The 21,794-nt window shown below is 40.0% G+C and overlaps 1 protein-coding gene across 1 annotated transcript; it reads right to left on the bottom strand.

Moving 5' to 3' along the window:
• Positions 1-2,798: 2,798 nt before the first annotated feature.
• LOC308509095 (uncharacterized protein) lies at positions 2,799-17,883 on the bottom strand. The gene is made up of 4 exons (XM_081076764.1): positions 17,754-17,883; positions 5,579-5,705; positions 5,320-5,380; positions 2,799-4,937 (listed from the first exon to the last, which is right to left on the bottom strand). Exons 1-4 carry the CDS (start codon positions 17,754-17,756, stop codon positions 3,275-3,277), a joined length of 1,854 nt encoding a protein of 617 aa, XP_080932890.1. The 5' UTR covers positions 17,757-17,883; the 3' UTR covers positions 2,799-3,274.
• Positions 17,884-21,794: the final 3,911 nt, after the last annotated feature.

Raw genomic sequence — 21,794 nt, 5'->3', positions numbered from 1 at the left:
TTCCAATCTTCACTGTGAGAACCTGTTTGGGCTCCTGCAAGAAAAATTCATGAACTGTGGGAAGCACCCTAAGACAGATCCCCACTTAGTTTGTAAATCTTAAGCTAGTTCTTAGTGCATCTCCAACGATTCATCTGCAGTTTACATGTTCCTAGAAGTAGCTGGCTCCACTGGCCTCTGGTCTCAGTAAGTGGCAATTCGCCATATTCACTAGCCTCTCGTTTTGGGTGCATTCCTTTGCCATATGACCTCAAATGTCTCACAGATTTAAGAAGCAGTGTTGCTTTTTCGATTTCTTAGTTTTTTTCTTGTGAAGACAAGAATGAACATTCCAAGGTCTTTACATGTTGGGATATAAACCATCCATTCACTTGTATTGCTCTGAATATTTCCCTTAATGAGACTACACCATTTTCAATTATTGATTCTACTGCTAGATTCCATGTGGGTGGTTTCAAAGTTTTTCTTTGGTGACAAATGCATCTAGAAACATTATCATACTGGGATCTCTGCTTTTAGATTTCCTATCATCTTCTGAAAATTCCCCATACTGAACAGCTGTTTGTCACATGAAAAACCTTTTTCATTGATTATCTTGTTGTATCACTGCCCCTCTGGGGGCTGGAATCATACTCTACGTAAAATGGGATCGAATGTCAAGACTGTCACCACATGTGTCAAGTGAAGAGAAAAATAATTATTACTCAAAGGTACTTCCCAAGAAGAGGGAAAGGGTAAGTGAGATATAGTTAGACTCTACAAAGAATGTGTTGGCCCTTTAAGCTGTGTAAGGTTAGAGGATGCAAGTTTTCAAGGTTTGACCCTCCTATCTGCTGACACAAGAGAAAAATCTCTATTTATAAGGTGTCATTAAAGCCTGATGATCAGACATATTGTAATAGGCCCCAATGACTGGGCACTGAATCTAAATACTAACTCAAATAGCAGGAAGGTCCACTTAGAAGCAAGCAAGACTTCTCTAAATAAGCCGTAAAGCCAACCTATGAGAGTTCTAGAGGGTCATGAGAGGTACAAGGTCCATGGAATGCCTTTGTCAAGAGCCCAGTGTTTTCTATTTTGATAAACTAGTTGATAATATTAGTTTCTAGAAGGTCTTCATAAGTCCTTGCATTTTGGATTCAGTAGGGTCATGTACACTAATATGAGTAATTTGTCTCAGTTTCTACTGTGGTGTGAACATAGCAAGTAGTCCAGCAGAGGGTGTGAGAGGCCCTGAAAAGTGCATTTGCCATTAGCTGTAAGAACTCTTTCCTCGGTTGGAAAAGTATGTGGATTGATTATATTACCGGTGGTGCATATGTTTTTCACATTGGGTGCATTAGTCAGTCACTGAATTAGCCATGGCAGAGGAAGAAATTCCCTTCAGTTTTGCCTAGACCTTTATAGGTTAGAGGCCTCTAAATGTTTCAGTATTATGTTTCAGTATTAAGCCAAAGTTAATCGCATCAAGTCTGAGGTGTGAGTATGTATCTCAGAAGTTTGACTCAGTTTATCTCCGTGAGCAATGAAATGAGTCTTTGCAGATTGCAGTTTAATATGTGCAGTTACGCGTGACCTTGATTTATACCTGGTTATTGTGAAACAAGATATTCCCAGAGTTTGTTAAGCCAAATGGGGTAATACTGGATAAGGAGTTGTTGCTATTGGTGGGATGAGACAGCTAGACATTGGAAAAAGACAAAGGATCTATAAAAATGTGTAAATAAATTCAATTCTTGGCCAAGGAATTCTCTAATGCTAACACAATTGCTTTATGTCCTTTTTTTTTTTTTAATCAGGAATGGCCTGTTTGATCTAGGGACAGAACACAGCATCTGTGCCATGGACTCCATCAGGCGTGGTGGAGTCCATATCCTCTCTCTAAAGTATATAAACTCCTTGGTCATTCATGTGCTCCCAAGAGACTCCCTAAGTGGCCAATAAGTCTAGAAAAGTGACCTCCTCCAAAATGGATTACATTAACGTGAAGGAAGCACACTTATTCCTGTAGGTGGAATATACTGGGACACCATTTTCGGCTCTGTGCTGTAAGTACCAGTATCTGTTCAATGGGGAGACTTATGGTTAGAAAGCCTGAGGTTCCTACATTCATGACCGAAGGCAAAGTGGGAAACAGGCTGTAGAGTATCATCAATGCAGGGCCTGGAAGGGCCTCCATTACAAAAAGAGTTTGTCAGTTATCAACAGTGGCTGCTCTAATTATATGCAGCACAAGCTGAGGAAAATAGTCTCTTGAACAAGAATGCCCTGAGCAACATATGTCCACCATGGGTGGTTTGGAGACTCTTAGATGCCTAAGAGAAAGCTGCTAAAGCCTTTACAGTAAAGAGATGTTAAGTAAAGGAGAGAAAGACACTAATGGAGTGACTGTTATTTTGATGAACGCTCGAGTCATTTTTCTCATCCAAAGTCAGTCAAATTTTAAGTATTCTGGGAATAAGAAAACAGAGCTGATAAAATTGTGACAAGGTGGGACTGTGTGGCTCAGGGGAATCAGCCCATCATATATGTCCTGCCATTGACTCTGTCATCCCTTCAGTTCATAGCCCCCTAGTGTTGTCTAGGAGAAATCAATATGAAAATAATTACTCACACGAAACTATATTCTTTCACACACTTGCCATACAGAACTTATTCCAATCATTCATTAGTGTGGAAAATGAAAATAGGTTCCTATATGCCGCCTCTGGCCTCCCTCCCAAAAAGTGCTCTCAGTAAGATAGGTAGTATATAATATACTAAAAATATCCAGGAATTGACACAAAACCAGTAGGAAAATCCCAACAATAATCAAACTTTTATTTTTCAATGTTCCCTTAACACACAACAAATAGAACATTATCAAAAATTAAACCTAATTGCATATTAAAAATATACTTCAGCTATGAATAAACAGGCTTCAAATTGGAAAAAATAAGATATTATTAACTAATTTAGAGAAAAAGCACTACCTATAATCTCAGTATTACTGTTGAATAATGATTCATGGAGTAATCTCAATATTCAGGTCTGAAAATTGTAGAAATCCACAGTCTAACAATGCACTTCAAGAAGGATCAACAATATGTTTAAAAAATCAACAATATATTTACAACAATTTACAATAACTCTTTCGTGTTAAAAGTTTTCTGGAACATACATGGATTAATTCCCATCAAGCTTTCTCATGCTGCTCACATTTATCTCTTTTTCAGAATTGTTTTTGTTTTCTCTCACGTGTAAGAATGTGGGATCAACTGAAGTCTTTCCTATTCTATTTACATTCAGCAAGACTTGTCCAGTGAATCTTTTTATGCCTTCGGAAGGAACTGGGAGAACTGAAGGCTTTCCCACATTCTTTGCACTCATATGGTTTCTCTCCAGTGTGGCTTCTTTCATGTGTTTGGAAACTTACCTGAGAAACAAAAGCTTTACCACATTGTTTACATTCATAAGGTTTCTCCCCAGTATGAGTTCTTTTGTGTATTTGCAAGTAACTGTAATCTCTAAAGGCTTTACCACATTGTGTACATTCATGGGGTTTCTCTCCAGTATGAATCATTTCATGCTTGCGTAATGAACTGAGAATATAAAATGCGGATCCACATTCTTTACATTGATATGGTCTATTTCCAGTATGTATTTTCATGTGTGCTCGAACACCTGATGGATAAATGAAAGCTTTCCCACATTCCTTACATTGATAAGGTCTATTTCCAGCATGTATTTTCAGGTGTGCCCGAAATCCAGACGGATACATGAAGGCTTTCCCACACTGTTTACATTCATAAGGTTTCTCTCCTGTGTGCAGCCTGCTGTGTATCTTTAAGCCTTGGTGACTGGAGAGGACTTTCCCACATTCCTTGCATTCATAAGGTTTCTCTCCAGTATGAGTTCCTCTGTGTAGGAGTAAGGAATAGTAATAAATGAAGGCTTTACCACATTTACACTCATAGGATTTCTCTCCCTTGTGATTTCTTTCATGAATCTGGAAACCGCGGTAACAATTGAAACCTTTACCACATTGCTTACATTCGTAGGGTTTCTCTCCCTTGTGACTTCTTACATGTATTTGGAAACTTTTATGAGAACTGAAAGCTTTACCACATTTCTTACATTCATATGGTTTCTCTCCTTTGTGATATCTTTCATGTATTTGGAAACCTCGATGAGAACTGAAAGCTCTACCACATTGCTTACATTCATACAGTTTCTCTCCTGTGTGAGTCCTTTCATGTGCTTGAAAAGTACGATGATATCTAAAGACTTTCCGACACTGTTTACATTCAAAGGGGTTTTCTCCTTTGTGATATCTTTGATGTACTTGGAAACCTCGTTGAGAATTGAAAGCTCTACCACATTCCTTACATTCATAGGCATTCTCTCCTGTGTGAGTCCTTTCATGTGATTGAAAAGTACGATGATATCTAAAGACTATTCCACACTGTTTACATTTATAAGGTCCACCTCCAGTATGCATTGCAATGTGTCTTCGAAAGCTTGTGAGCCACATGAAGGCTTTTCCACATTCCTCACATTCGTATTGTTTTTCTCCTGTGTGAATCCTTTTATGCGTTTCAAAAGATGGGCGAAAATGGAAGGCTTTTCCACATTCCTTACAAGTATAGGCTTTCTCTTCAGTGTGCATCCTTTGATGTATTTTAAATGAACTTGAAGAAATATAAGCTTTCCCACACACCTTACACTTATATGGCTTCTCTCCATAACTCAGATACTCATATGGTTTGTGTGCAGTATGACACCTCATGTGCCTATTAAGGGATAAGTGATGTGTGAAGACTTTTCCACATGCACTGCATTCATGTAGTTTCACTCCGGGAATTTTCTTGTTCAGACTGAGATTTGGGATAACGCTGGAATTTTCTCCACAATGACTAGCCTCCTTATTTTCACAGAGTCTCTCTACCATTTGACTTCTGTAAAAAATGAGAAGCACATTATTATTGATTTTTTCAAAGTACTTATCAGGATTCTTAGGAAAGGATGTAAGTTTTCTGTCTTGTCTGAATTCTCTGCAGTTGAACATACTGAATGCTCTCCAAAAGTACTTCACCCGTGCAATTGTCAAAACAGTGATATTCATATATAAGGTTTATTAATACTGTTTCTAAGTAAACAATTTTGCAAACACTGAATATCTATGTCACATATAAAGTATTTCGAATTATTGAAAATTTTCTAAGAATAACTAAATTTGAAGCAGCAGTTATTTATTTTGTTTCCTTCTTTTAAAAATTCATAACATACATACCACGATTCTCACATGAGACTCTACTTCCTGTTGTGATTATGACTCACCTTAGTTTTCTCCCCTGGTTTTTGTACAGCTCTTCAACATCATTATCTTCCCATTTTTTGCCTAAAATATAGATCAAGAAAAATGATTCCCAAATATTAGAAGTTATAAGAAAATTGTTATATTCTATGTCCATTGTGACCATGCCTCATTTATTTACTAAGGTCCTCCTTTTACACATTCTACATTTTGGAAAAACAACGATGAGCAAGAAATACTTGCTCTCTAATTGAGCAAGTGAAGGAAGGTCATCATCCTTACCTAGTGAGTCCAGGTTCCTGAAAGTTTCTTGCATCACATCTCTGTAGAGTTTCTTCTGTGAAGGATCCAGTAAGGCCCATTCCTCCAGGGTGAAGTTCACACTCACATCCTCAAAGGCCACTGAGTCCTAAAACACCCCAAATATGTGTACAGTAGGATACTGAGACTAATTACAGGATGCTGTAGACTCACCTCCTACAGTAGGATGTAAGACTAACAGCACTAGACATCTATACTCCATTTATAGGAAGGTTACATACGACTGTGTCATCTCCAAAAATTTATTCTGTGACTTGACCATTAGAAACTTATTGTCCACACTTACTCATAAATTTAACAGCATGATGAACACATGGAAATTATTTACACACTTTTACTGTGACCACATTACATCCTATTTCTCTCTAATGGCAGATTCAGAGCATGTTGAGAAGTGACACAAATGCTATACAAATAAAACAAATATCATTTTAAAACCATCAATACCTTGTGAAAAAAACTTTTCATCTCCTTCCTTATTACTAACCATTTACAGCTCTCTATGAGGTGGAGAGTCAAATCTGCATAAAATTTTAATGAATAAAAACAAAATAAAGAATTGGAAGTTTTTTCTTCTATTCTCGTCACCAAATGTGAGAGCCCAGTGGAAATCCAACTTTTTCTTTTTTTTTTTTGATTTTATACTGATTATAGGTCAAATTTAATTTCTGACTAATAAAGTACTTTTAGTCAATTTTATTTCCCAGAAAACCTATTAAGATATGATACTTAATCAAATGTTTGTCACCTGTCCAAAATATTGTAAATGGGTAAGTAAAAATAAAAAGAGAACAAACATACATAGCTTTAATGCTTTCAGTGAGGTTTGTTTCAAAAGAGAGGAACTGTTTTCCTCTCTTTGTGAATCCTCTAATCTCAGATCCTGCAGCAATAAAAATTTTCTCCTGTGGTGTGTTAAGAACCCCTCCTAGTTCCAGTCTTGTAATCTTCTGCCTGGGAAAAGTCTTGAACACTGCCACTGCTTCTCCTTTCTTCATGCCAAAGCAAGTAACTACACCATTATGATCTCCAATAACTACCTTTTTTGTAGCTCTATGTCTTGAAGCAGGAAGTAGCTTCATGGTCTTCTGAGAGGTCACTCCCCCCTGTAAATAATCCCCTCGGTTTAAATTCAGATCCATGATGGCGGCACAGATGCACTGGGCGTCGCCGAGCCAGGAGGGACAGGCCGGACCCCAGGCTTCTGAGAGGAAACAGCTCACCTCCCCTCAGAGGAGCAACCCCAGCTCCAGGTACCTCAGCGGAGAAGAAAACACCGAGCGTCAAGCATAAATCCAACTTTTAATAAGGTCTAGCTGTCTATATTGTCCCTAAAGTACTCCAGGCCTTTAGAAGTAGTCAGATGCAGCTGGTGAAATCAAAATATTTTTGTGAAAAAGTATGGTTTTTGCCTTGCATAATATGTATTAGACTCAGTTGTTCCTTTCTCTAGCTGTCCAATTTGATGGGCTAGAAAGTTAATTGGAACTTAGAGTTCAGACACTACGAAAAAGGCATGACAACTTAGACCACAAAATCCCTGTACTCATGTGCCTCACGGCTGCTTGGAGCCAATTTTTGGCACATAGAGAGAATCACACAAAGTGACAAATGTACCAGAACTGCTCTTTATGGAAGAAACAACACTGTGCCCTGTGCCCTGTTGACCTTGACGAATAGGTTGAGAGCTGCCAATTGCCACTGTGTTCATTGAAAGCCACAGTTGTTTGATGGTGAATTTACCCACGAGCACAACACAAATGAAGGACTCAGCAATGCTGTCCTTCAAAAGGATAAAATCTCCACCATCTTCCACTTGCAGGAGAAAGTGTTTCCTGACCAGTCACCTGAGGCTGCACTCCCAACTTCTCTGTCAGTGTCTGGAACTCCAAGTGGATGAGGCGTGTCCTGGTGAGTCCTGGGATGTAGAGTTAGTAATGGACAGACAAGTGTCACCTACATTTATATTCTGGGGATTATAAGTCAAGAGATTCCCACAAAGTGGCAACTCTTGGACAATTATCCAAACATCTGTGAATACATGTAGATGGGGCCAATTTTTGGCCAGTCATAAGATGACTGCCTGATGTTCGGTTAGTAGTGGTGACCCTTGGGTTTGGTTCATCATCAGCAATGTCCCAATTCAGGGATGAAGAACAGCAACTCTCCACAGAGCTCCATCACGTACGAATGTGCACTGTCCTCCTGAAAGCCTGCACTGCCCACGCTGTGCATTCAGTGAATCCCAGGGAAATTCTGAGGAAACTCTGTCTGCGGAGTGGTGACCTCCTCCAACACTATAGCATCTTTCAATGGACTGAATAGAGAATAAAGCACTCTCCTACAGGTGGCATAAGCCAGAGGGCCATGGTTTGGTTCCATCTTGTCACATGGAGGTGTTGGTAGGCGTGCTGACCTGGTAGGGTGCTGTTTCTAGGGCCAATAGCTCAATGGCAGCTCAGCAGAGCATCACATGCTCAGTGCTCATGAGAGCCTCTAGTTTCAGGAGAGCTCAGTAGGTGATAGCATAGTGACTGAAGTTCTAATTACATATAGTAAGGGAACTAGGGCAGTTTCTTGCATCAGACGCCTATGAACATTACATTTATAATTGTATCAAAAAGAATAAATTACCTAGGAATAAATGTAATCAAGGTGAAAGACCTGTATTCTGAAAAGTGTAAGACTGATGAAAGAAATTGATAGTGACACAAATTAATGGGAGGATACACTGTGCTTATGCATTGGAAGGATCAATATTGTCAAAATGTCCACGTTACCCAAAGCAATCTACAGGTTCAATGCAATCTCTATAGAAATACCAATGACATTTTTCACAGAACGAGAACAAATAATCCTAAAATTTACAGAGAACCACAAAAGACCTCAAATAGCCAAAGCAATCTTGAGAAAGAACAAGTTGGAAGTATCATACTAATTGATATCAAGCTATACTACAAAGCCATAATAATCAAAACAGCCAACAAAACTGGCAAACACACACACACAAATCAGTGGAATAAAATAGAGAGCCCAGAAATAAAAAACCCACACAACATCATGGCAATGAGAAGACCTCTAGGTCTCTCCCCTTGAAATTACAAGTTGGACAGCTATAAATCAACAAAGGATTCTCTGTTCAACACATAAACACAACTAAAAGAGCTGTACATCGAGACATCTGAAGGTGAAAGTATGGGAGGCAAGCAGGGGAGGCCAGACAGGGAACCACAGAACGGGAGCCACAGTGCAGTCCAGGGCTTGCTGCAGCCCCAGAGGGTGCAAGCACAGTGGAGGGTTGAGGTACCACCTCCACTGGGTAGACTGGAGGGGCAGAGGCAGCAATCCAGCCTGAGGGGTAGGGTGCACATTAGGGCTGAGTCCAAGGTCAGAGACAGAGAAGTGGTGCAAAAGGTGGCAGCAGTGGGCCAGCTGCTACTACCAAGCAAACAAAGCCATAGACATAGGAATTTGTCCCTACTCACGCTCCTGTGCCCACCTTCCCTGCAGCATAATAACTCTCAGACGGCAAATTGCAAAGCACCAGATACAACATTCCAGGCAAAGTGGTGTGAACTCACTGCAGTTGAACGCAATGGAAACAGAGCCACAGAAACTCAACCTTGCTTCCCTTCACCTTCCCCTCCCCCCAGCCATCATGGTGGATCCTGGCAGAGGGAGATGTGACACATCACACAATGCAGAAGCAGCAGGCAGCTTCTGGTTGCAGGAAATTAGCCCTGGGAATACAGAGACATAACCCCATCGTCCACCACTGGAATGGTGTCTGACACCGTGGCAAACTGGATTTAAAGAGGACACCAACATCCCCAGGAAACACGGGGCATTTTCCACTGCTGAGGTGACACCGCCCTACAAATATCCTAGAAATCCCAGTATTGCAGGTAGGTAAAAACAAAAATTTGCACTACAGCCCCACCTACTGAAAAACAAAACAAAGACTTCTACTTGTCAATCTGCTAAATGGTTAAAAAAGAGACAACTACTTAAAAAATTTCATTCCATCAAATGCCCAGGCAGAGAAATAATCCATCAAGTATCATGAATACCCAAGGTAACAAGGTAAGTCAGAAAGAAAATGAAAAATCTCCAGAAAAACTTAAGAAAGGGAAGACTGTGATTTAAATGACAAGAACATTCAAGATTGCAGTTCTGAAAAAAACTCAGTGAGATACAAGAAAACTCAGAATGTCAGTTCAATGAGCTCAAGAATAAAATCAACAAACAAAAGGGATTAAAACTATAAAAAAGAACCATGCAAAAATACTGCAGCTGAAGAGCGCAATAAAAGATAAAAAAAATGAATTAGAATTTAGGAAATAGAACAACCAGATAGAGAAAAGAATTAATGGTATTGAAGGTATAAGTCTAGAAATTACTCAGGTGGAAGAAGAAAAACAACAATAATAAAAAAAAAGAACTCTATGAGAACTATCTGATTCCATTAGAAAGAATAATATAAGAATAATGGGTATACCAGAAAGAAAATAGAGGGAGAAGGGAACAGACCCTATTCAAAAAAAAAATTGATGAGAACATCCCAAACCTATAGAAAGAACTGGACTCTTGAACCCAAGAAGCTAACAGAACACTTAATTATCTCAATGCAAAAAGACTTTCTACAAAGCACATTGTACTAAAGCTGTTAAAAGTTAATGACAAAGAATTCTCAAGCCAGCCAGGGAAAAGCAGCCTGTAACCTATAAAGAAAACCCCATTAGATTACCATCAGATTTTTCAGCAGAAACCTTACAAGCTAGGACAGAGTGGAATCAAATATTCAAATTGTTGAAGGAGAGAAATTATCAGCCAAGAATAAAAGTTATCTTTTGGACATGGAGGAGAAACAAAGGCTTTTACAGTCAAACAGAAACTGAGGGAATTTACCACAAGACCTACAGGAAATTCTGAAAGGAGCTCTTCTACCTGAAACAAAAAGACAAAAGGATACAACACTGTGAGTAAGACAGAAGTAGGAAATTGCAACTCTTGTTCGAATAGGGTTTTAAAAAGGATAATAAGATACAAAGATGGACACTTTATTATGATAAACGGACAATACATTAAGAAGACATAACACTTTTTAATATATATGCACCCAACCTGAGAGCACCAAAATATATAAAACAATTACTAATAGAAAAAAACTGACAAAAATACAATTATAGTAAGGGACTTAGATACCCCATTGACAGCAATGAACAGATCATCCAAACAGAAAATCAATAAGGAAATATAGGCTTTAAATGACACATTAGACCAAATGAACATAATTGATACTTACAGCTTTTCACACCAGAACACAAGAATATATGTTCTTCTCTAGTGCACATGGAACATTCTCACGATAGGCCATATATTGGGGCACAAAACTAGTCTCAATAAATTTAAGATTGACATTACACCAAGCATATTCTACAACCACAACACTTTGAAACTGGAAGTCAACTGCAAAAAGAAAGCTGGAAAAATCACAAATATGTAAATATTTACAATGTGCTACTGACCAACTACTGGGTCAAAAGAGAAATAAAGAGATAAAAGTACATAAAGACAAATGAGAATGACAATATATCAAAAATTTGGGGGTGCAGCAAAAGTGGTACTAAGGGAAATTTATAGCATTACAGGCCTACCTCAAGAAACAAGAAAAATCTCAACTTAACATTTTACCTTAAATAATGAGACAAGAACACATGAAACCTGAAGTCAGAAGGAAGGAAATAGTGAAATAAGCAGAATTAAACAAAACAGAGAAAAAAGACAATAGAAAAGATTAATGCAACAAAGAGCAGGTTCTTTGAAAAGGTAAATAAAATTGACAAACGTCTGGCTAAAATTACTAAAGAAAAAAAGAAAATCAGAAATGAAAGAGAAATTAACAACAGACATCACAGAAATACAAAGGACTATACAAGAATATGTACAGTCCTTTGTATTTGAAGGACTATACAAGAATATGAAAGGCTATATGCCACCAAATTAAATAACCTAAAAAAATGGACAAATTCTTAGAAATAAATATAACCTTCCTAGACTGAAGCATAAAGAATTGGAAAATCTAAATACCGTGTTTTCCCCAAAATAAGACTGGATCTTATATTAATTTTTGGTCCAAAGATGCATCAGGGCTTATGTTCAGCCCTGAAAAATCATGCTAGGGCTTATTTTCCAGTTAGGTCTTATTTTCGGGGAAACACGGTAGACTGATCAACAGCAAGGAAATTGAAAGGCATCAAAAACCTCCCCAAAAAACAAAAGCCCAGCACAGATGGCTGCACTAATTGAATTCAACCAAATATTCAAAAAAGATTTAATACCTATCCTTCTCAAATTCTTCCAAAAAACTGAAGAGACAGCACTTCCTAATTCATTTTATGAGGCCAACATTAACCCGATACTGAAAACCTGGCAAGGAGAACACACACACACAAAAGAAATTATAGGCCAATATCCCTGATGAACATAGATGCAAAAATCCTCAACAAAACATGCAAACTGAATTCAGCAATACATTAAAAAGATCAAACACTATAATCAAGTAGGATTCATACCTAGGATGTTAGGTTGGGTCAATGTCTACATCATTTATTGTGACACACCACATAAAGTGAAGGACAAAAATTATATGATCATATCAATACCTGCAGGAAAAGCATTTGATAAAATTCAACATCTACTTACAATAAAAACTCTCAGCTAAGTGGTGATAGAAAGAACATACCTCAACATAACAAAGGCTATGTATTCGTATAACAAACCCACAGTTAAAAATCATACTCAACATTCAGCACCCGAAAACTCTTTTCTTTAAAATCAGGAACAACACAAGGATGTCTACTTTCACTACTTTTACTCAACACAGTATTTGAAGTCCTAGCCACAGCAACCAGACAAGAAAAAAAATAAGAGCATCTGAACTGTAAATATCATTATGTGCAGATGATTTTAATATATTTAGAGAACCTGAAAGAGTCCACCAGAAAACTATTAGAACTAATTAAGTGCATTCAGTAAATTAGCAGGATACAAAATTAATATTCAGAAATTGGTTACATTTTTATACACCAATAACAAACTATCAGAAAGAGAAAGTAAGAAAACACTCCTATTTGTATTTGCATCAAAAAGAATAAAATACCTTGGAATAAATTTAACCAACAAGGTAAACAACCTATACTCAGAAAATTATAAGACACTAAAGAACTAAAGAACATACAAACAAATGGAAGCATGTACCATGCTCATGGATAACGTTGAAATGTCCATATTACCCAAAACAATCTATAGATTCAATGCAATCCCTATCAAAAGACCAACGGAATTTTTCACAGAACCAGAACAAATAATCCTAAAATTTACATGGAACCTCAATTAGCCAAAGCAATCTTGGGAAAGAAGAACAAAGTTGAAAAGTATCATAATATCTGATATCACACTGTCCTACAAGGCTACTGTAATCAAAACAGCATGGTACTGGCCTAAGAACAGACACATAGGTCAATGGAACAGAATAGTCCAGAAATAAACCCATACTTATATGATCAACTTATCTATGCCAAAGGTGGCAAGCATACACAATGGGGTAAAGACAGTTTCTTCAATAAAAATGGTGTTGGGAAAATTAGAAAGCCACGTGAAAAGGAATGAAACTAGAGTGCTATTTGACACCATATAAAGAAATTTACTCAAAATGAATCAAAGTCCTAAATACAAGAACTGAAACAGTAAAACAGATAGAAGACAACACATGGTAGGTACTAAACTTATGGACCTTGGTCTCAGAGAGAAGCTTTTAAGAATTTGACCTAAAAAATAAGGGAAGTAAAAGCAAAAATAAATGAATGGGACTATATCAAACTAAAACGCTCCGTAGAGCTGGGGGCGGCTAGATGGCTCTGCTGGTTAGAATGCGAGCTCTTAACAACAAGGTTGCTGGTTCAATTCCCGAGTGCGATGGTGGGCTGTGCCCCTTGCAACTAAGATTGAAAATGGTGACTGGACTTGGAGCTGAGATGAGCCCTCCACAACTAGTTTGAAGGACAACTGATGGGTCCTGGAAAACCACACTGTTCCCCAATATTCCCCAATTAAAAAAATTATTTTAAATGAACAAAATAAAAACATAAAAAGCCTCTGCACAGCAAAAGAAACCATAAACAAAACAAAAAGGCAACCAACCAAATGGGATAAGATATTTGCAAACAATACTTCCAATAAGGGGCTAATAACCGAAATACATGAAGAACTCATACAACTCAACAACAACAACAAAAAAATCCAACTGAAAAATTGGCAGAGGACCTGAACAGACACTTCTCCCAAGAAGACATACAAATGGCCAACAGAGATATGAAAAGATGCTCAACCTCACTGGCTATAAGGGAAATACAAATCAAAATACAATGAGGTATCACCTCACATCTGTTTGAATAGTTATTATCAACAAAACAAAAAATAATAAGTGTTGGAAAGGACGTGGGGGGAAAAAAGAATTTGTGTACACCCCTGGGGGGCATGTAAATTGATGCAGCCACTATGGAAAGCAATATGGAGGTTCCTTAAAAATTTTATAGCAACCATATGACCCAGCTGGGTATCTACCTGAAAAATTTGAAAACATTGAGTTTAAAGATATATGTACTCCTATGTTCATTGCAGTATTATTCACGGTAGCCAAGACATAGAAACTACCTAAGTGTCCTTTAATGGATGATTAAAGAGGTGGTACATACAAGGTCAGACAATTAAGTTCGCGAACTCATCCTAGAAAAAGGGCTACATACCTCATTGCTGAATATCACTATGGTCACCTTCGAAGTTCTCCCCTTGGGAAGCTATGCACTGATGCCAGTGCCTAATCCACCCTTCAAAACAATTTTGGAACTCTTTTTCTGGAATGGCCATCAGAGTTGTGTCATTATTATCCTTGATGTCCTGAATGTCATCAAAATGTCTCCCTTTCAATATTTCCTTTATCTCCCACAAATGTAATCTTAATCAACCAGTCTTGAATTTTCTAGTCAAGCACAGGGAAGGTAATCTGTCAATGGGGCCCTCTCCATGCCCCACAGAAAGAGGAAATCTGTGTGATAAACACATGTCCCCTTCTCCCCTTCCCAAACAAAAAAGATGTCCTGGTCTTAAAATAACCTTTTCTTTTCTATTGTTAATAGCTCCCTTGCCCCCCGCCCCCCAACCCCTTTCTCCCTATAAAAACCTTTTGCACATTTTAGGTAGTTGCTACTGGATATACAAATCAATTAAAACCAAATAGATTTTCAAATTAACTGGGTTCAATTTTGTTTAACAGGCAGAAGTTTTCAGTAGTCAAACATCAAACATGTGGATGCAGACCACTCATGAAAAGAACAAATATGAGTAAGAAAAACAGACATTCAAATTGGCTTGTTCCTACATACAGAAACACTAACAGATAATAAAGAAGTGGTCATTTGAGGGTGGATGGCGTTAGACACAGGAGTGGAGCAGGACATGCAGAGCAGGGCATCTTCTGAAGTTAGTTTTCTAGCTTAGGAATGTTTTCAACCTTCCCATGCATTATTTACTTAAAATATAGGTGGAAACTTCCATACATCACATTTTCCTATGCTTAACCATTATCTTTAATTAGCTTCCGCTTTATAAAAAGCTTAATTTTAACTTTTCTATAGAGGAAACCACTGCAAGATTTAATCCTTTAAACATAACAGATATAACTGTAAACCATCAAATTTACAAATCCCTTTCTAACTAAAAGGACAAGGGGTTCATAGTCTGTCCCTCCACTATATTTCTCACTGGGAATGTTCTCAGGAAGGAGTAGGGTATTATAATGTGCTAATGTTTGTAATTTGAGATTTCATTAAGCCTGGAGTTTTCCTCATATCAATTAAAATAGGAATTTGTTTGCATTAGGAATAGTATAGGCTTCCAAATAGGAAAGTTTTCTAGAGACATACACTCACAAACACTGGCCTAAAAATGAAAAAAGTACCAAAGAACTTAAAATACACCCATCTCAGATCTTGATGTTCTCTTGCCTAAATAAAACAAACATTTATTTGGTTCCACAATATTCTTGCCTTACTCACATCATATTGCTCATTCAACTACATATTGAAAGCCCAAGTGCTAATGGGAACTAGAATCAAAGGGCAGCAATTCAAGGGAGAAAAGAATTCAATGGAAAACTCACCCACACAAATATTGGAATGAAAACAGTTACGCAGCCAGCTTCCGTACAGTTCAGAAGGAAACCCACACTCAGAAAGCTGAGTATGTTCCCAAACTTAGGATCTAGTCTCTCCCAATTGAGACACAACCCCTGCAGTGGGTTAGTCCCTGGAGGGAGGTGGGGCGGAACCTCTGAGCAGCCCCAGGAAGGAACTCTGGGAGCTCCACACACAGCCCCCCCACTCCTGTAAGCATGGAAGCACTCCCTCCCCCAGGCTTCCATTCTCACAGTGAAGAAATTCACAGCCCGAATCAGTTTAAGGTTCTAACCCAAATGAGCTCCCCAATTCACAAACCCTTCGTCCACCAGACAGAATACCTGATCGTCAGACTTTCTCGATGTTCACAAATTATACTGAGTGCACCTACGCTGTGGATGCAAAATTCAAATGTATGTCTAAAAATGTCTAGACTTAAGAAACCGCAACCTCAGAAGGGTTATCACCTCCTACCCCTTATCATGTGCACCCCCAGCCCTCCAGGGCTGCACCTTCTCTCAGTGTGAAGGCCCCCCCACACTGGGTGTGAGCAGGTAGGACACGTGCAGGGGAGGCTCCCCAGGAAGAACCACTGGGCCTTCAAGTACTTCCCTTTGCCGCTCAAGGGCCTTAGCCTGGGTCACTGGCCACAGGCCTCTGCTCCCAGTCACACTGCTATAGATCACGTGGATATTTTAAATGGCGCAATCTCAGTGTCTGAAGAATGCAGCAAAATCACTGAAACCCAGTGACAATGTGGAAGAGGGGGAGAGGGGAATCTTTAACTCACTTTTACTAGTTCAACCAGAAAGGCCCACGTATGGGTTCCATTCAGAAAAACGGGTGTCTGTTAATTACTACTTGCACGCCTAGTCATTGTTTTGTAATAATCACACTTGGACAAGTCTGCTCTGCAAGTCTGAGCTGTAGAAGTTCATTTGAAAACACCCAAAAGTAAAGAACAGAAATAAAAAACTTACTACATACACTGAAGTGAAGACAATAGGGACACCAGAATTCTTAACAAATGAATTGGTAATACTGGAACTTCTTTTTTCCTGAGATTCACCTCTTGTGCCTCTTTGGAACTATATTATACTGTCTTTCAAACTCTATTTATTAAATACATTTCACCTCTATTGAAAACAAACTTAAATAAATCAGTAAATTTTTTCAGGGTGACAAACCCAGGGAGGGGACCTGCAGGTAGGAGACAACACCCAGGAAAGGTTCCAAAGAGGAGCCTCCACCAAAGGACGTCTGTGCCCAGGGCAGGTGCAGGGGGAGAGGAACGGGGATTTCATACGTTTTCCAGGTGGTTATTCTCGGCTTTCCTCTCACGTATATTCACAAACAAAAAAAAATATATCTTTAAGAAATAACCATTCGTGGCAAAATTTAAAAAGGATAACCAAGTAAAATGTTGGGGCTCTTTCAAATGCACACGATGACAAATAGTAGATAATGATTCTATGACTCAGGGAGGGGAAGTGCCGTTTGGGAAGGAAGGGACGGATCTGGAAATTGAGACTTATTGCCAGGGAGAGCGAGGTTGGGAGGACGGCGTGGTGGATTTTACACCCCGCTCCCCCAACATTGGAAAACTCACGAGAAAACAGGTGCCACTGCGCAGAAAGAAGGGGCTGGGAATGCCACACATCGCAGCTCCGCCCTCGCACTAACTCCGGAGTCAAGAGTCACGACTGTCTCCCGATGACCCTCCCCGTGATCACCGTACAATCTGGGGAGACGCGCGGCTGGGGTCGCAGAGCCACCCACGGAGACTCCGCGAATTCGCCGCGCGCAGTGACGGGACAAGACGCCCGCGATCCGGGCGGCCGGCCCAGCCCCCACTCTGCGTGCCCTCCGTCGCCATCGCCGCATTCGCCCCGCACACTCACCATTTCTAGTTTTCCTGGGTCTTCGTAAGTCCTGCCTATGACGCCCACCACCGCTGCAGATTACAGCTCGACAGAAGATGCAGCAAAGCCACCAGGGACCTCTAAGGGCAGATGACAAGCGATCTAGAACGTTGGCAGAGAGAGACGTTCACGCCTGTGCCGGCGTCACCCCTATCCGCCCCAGCGGCGCGCCTGATTGGACAGTTCATAAGGCCGCGCCCCCTCGTGCCTGAGTGACAACCGCAGCGAGACCCTGTGGCTGTGCAGAACTAGCTTCTGCCAGAAGGCTGTAATCTGTCTCCCCCAGCCCCCAACATCTAAACAGAACTTTTTTCTGGCCTAGGGCTGACTCCTTTGTCTTTTCCGCAGCTTCCTCGTAAGGCGTGGTCAGAGGTGTGCACAGGGTATTCCCGATTCAGTTTCAAGATGGAGGAAGTACAGACACGAGGGTGGGCCAAGGCAGGCCACCCTGGAACAAGAGGGTCTTATACCGCTTAGGGTGTCGTGGATTTTGCGTTTAAGGCTGAGCCCTCACGCCTGGATCTGTGAGCCTTGTTTAGAAACGCAGATATTTAATATGACCTCATCATCTGTAATAGAGCCTGACTCCATTTTAATCTTTAAACTTGCCAGGATTGAATCTTGCACCCATCCCTTGTGCCCACCACCCCACCCCACACTCATTTGGAATTTAAGAGAAAGAATCCCAGGGCACTTGGCTGAGGTGGGAAGTTGGAACGCATAGCCCTATCCTGGAAGCAAGGACTCTTTTCAGTCTAACCACAGGGTGTGAGATGTGTTCATTACATTCTCAGGTACAATAAAGGAAATTCATTTTAAGTCAGTTTCTCCCTGTGTCCCTAGAAAACTTAAAAATGTAAATGGGTTTGTTGATGAAGAAACATCCAGCCTCAGAGAAAGCTTAGGGAGTTTATTTGAGCCAAACTGACAATTGCTGGGAAGCAAAATCTCAACGGATTAAGAAAATGCTTCAGAAAATGGCAGTTTCTTAGCTTATTTTATACAATAGAATCAAAGTGAAGCAGGGCTCAGTTGAGAGACCCACAGGACAGGCCTTGCCACATCTGTGGCCTCACCTTTACTTGACTTACCTATAGCTTAACATTAGATCAATCCCCTGCGGCTTGAGCTGGGAGTATCTCCTGTCCCATCCAGTTCCCTGTTTTAGAAAATTACCCTTATGATTAATACCCTTAGGCTTATTGGTCACAATCTCTATGGTCTATGGCATTCTTTCCAGGCTAATCCATCATTGTTCCTGGGTTTCTGGCTCCACGAGAGAATCATGTGGCCAGAGGAAAGGCTTCATACAGGCCCCTAGAACTATCATGTAGCCTCTGGGGAAACGGCCAGATTTTGTTTTAAATACCCTATGCCTGGCTGAAATGTTACAGTAGCAGTTTTTGGAGAGGTTAACCCGCTGCCTTCTCAGACCACTGCTGCTCTGATAATGACAACTTATTCTACAACCCAACTCCTGTGTCAATCTATTGCCTGAGTGGCACAGGCAGCATGAGCTGCCGGACTGGTTTGGACTCCAGTTTCAAAAGGAGGAAATGTAAGGAGGGTTACCTGAAATCCATTGGTGGTAGATTAAGGGTGGGAGAAAGCAAAGTGGGTAAATCTCTGGTTTTGGATAAAGAGGCAAAATGGAGAAACACTTTTTTTACATTGGTGGACACAGGATAGTTAACAATTAACATTTTACAGCACAGAGAGATAACATTGAGATGTCACGCAGAGACTCTGGTCCCGCTCCCTGCACAAGAACACAGGATATGGTGAGGCCAAAAAGGAACACCAATGGAGCCATGGATAGGGGAGTCATACCACTAGTCCCGCTGGCAGCTGGGTTGAAGACACAGGAAGCACAAGCCGCAATCTGCCTGTCTGCTTCTCTGCCAACCAACCAACCAACCAACCAACCAACCAACCAACCAACGAACCAACCGACCAACGAACCAACCAACGAACCAACCAACCAACGAACCAACGAACCAACCAACCAACCAACCAACCAACCAACCAACCAACCAACCAACCAACCAACCAACGTAGCCACGGCAGTTATATTAGTGGCTAATGGCTAACCGGTAACAGCTGATGGCCAACTAGTCACAGCTGATGACCATCTACTACCTGAGCCAGCACCTTTCCATGTGAGGCCGAGAGCCTGGAAACTGCTCTCTGGGACTCTGTCCCCATATCAGGGAACAAGATAACAATGAGGGATTCTGTAGTCTGGTGTCCTGGTGGGGAGGATTAAGCCCTAGGTGTCCAGAAAAAGGGATTACTCTGACATTCTAAGGGTATGTTATCTTAAATGCAAAAAGACAATAGCCAGGCTCATTTAAGGTAAACATTGACCTTTGTCAAGGAAGCTACAGGCCAAGGATGTGACTACCAGCCATCACCTGCTTTTAGTTAGGAATTTTTATGTTCAGACCATCCTAGGTGGTCAATTTCAGTCTCTGAGTTTGTAGGACCTGCCATGCTGGCCTCCCCTGAGCTTGTCAGCTTTAGCATGTGGCCTTTTCTTCATCCACATACCCCTAAGGCTAAATTTTTATTTTCACTGATATAAGAAAAACTATAAATCGTTATGTAACTTTGGGATACACTTGGAAAATTCTTTTCCAGTTTTATTGTGGTATAATTGACTAATAAAATTGTATTTAAAGATTGCAACATGATGATTTAATATACATGTACGGTATTGTATAATTTATCTATCATTCTCAGTCTTCCCATCTTCCTCCTCTAATCCTCAGCCCTAGCCAACCACTAATTTACTTTTTTCTCTATAGATTTACCTAATTCAGGTCTTTCACATGCATGGCATTATATAATATATGGTCTTCATGATTGACTTCACTCACTTAGCATAATTTTTCAAGGCATATCTCTGTTGTAGCATGTATCGGTACTTAATTTATCTTTATGGTTGAATATTTCATTGTGTCACCTGAAAAACAGTATCAACTAGGTGCTTCATCATCAAAAAGGATTTATTTGGGAAAAAGGAAGGAATGCAGCCCAGTGTGTGCAGACATGGCAAGCCATGTGCAAACACTGCCCAGTGTGTCAAGATGAGAAATATTTATCAAAGGGAAAAATGAAGTTAAGGGGAGGGGCAGTTACAAGCATAGAGCTTTGTTATAAACAGACTTCTTCCTATAGGATTCTAGGGATGACATAGAGTATGAAAATTCATCTCATAAGTCCTAGCTCCTCCCACAGACCCTCTAGACTGATCATGTTCCTTTAAAGTCTCATCATAATCTTCATCACTTCCAACTTTGATCAAGATCTTTCTCTGAAAGCATTACGGATCAATAGTCAGGTCTTTTTTCAGGTCAACTTCAGCAGCCTTTTGTCCCTTGATATCAGGAAGGACCTCTTCTGGGTGTCATCTCTCACTCAGAGGGAAGGTACATGGATCACAAACAGCTTGTGTCCAGGGTTAACAAGCAACAGGTACAGAGCTTAACAATAAGAAGAATTCAAAACAGAATTAGAACAATGCAACAAACTTAGTCTATACGATGAATTTAAATCAGGAGCTCAAACCTGTAGGGAACAGAACAAAGATCCTGATTATCTTGGATAGATCAAAGTTCTTGGTGACAGATTCAATAACCAGAAAAGTTCCCCACTTTCACAGTAGACTAGGCAATGTAAACAAGTGCTCATTTCTTCCAAGGAAAAGGGAAAAATGAAGAATTAATAGTAAAGAAAAAGGTTTATGCAGGTCTGATCCAGTCATCTGGGGAAAGTCATTTCCTTCAGAGGCCACCTGCTTTAAATTTTGACTGCTTTAGTTTCAGGCCACCAGAGTGTGCGCAGTTCCAGTCAGAGTTGGGTGCTATCTTTAGGTGTGACCCGTGTATCCAAGAGTCTACTCCCTGGTGTTTAGCAGCACAGGAGTTAGTCAATAGTAGCTGATAGAGGCCCTTCAATAGGGGCCCTTCCAGCAAGGCTGGAAGGAATTGTTTTTAAGATGTCTTTTCCAGGAAATAA

This window comes from Rhinolophus hipposideros (assembly GCF_964194185.1).
Source record: "Rhinolophus hipposideros genome assembly, chromosome: 16".
NCBI lineage: Eukaryota > Metazoa > Chordata > Mammalia > Chiroptera > Rhinolophidae > Rhinolophus > Rhinolophus hipposideros.
This window is presented reverse-complemented; position numbering and strand designations above follow the sequence as displayed.

What these genes read in the sequence shown, in the direction of transcription:
- LOC308509095 (XM_081076764.1), bottom strand. An exon ending in CAGGAACCTGGACTCACTAG is followed by an intron (nt 5,381 to 5,578) that starts GTAAGGATGATG and finishes TCTATATTTTAG; the next exon opens with GCAAAAAATGGGAAGATAAT. An exon ending in AACCAGGGGAGAAAACTAAG is followed by an intron (nt 4,938 to 5,319) that starts GTGAGTCATAAT and finishes CATTTTTTACAG; the next exon opens with AAGTCAAATGGTAGAGAGAC.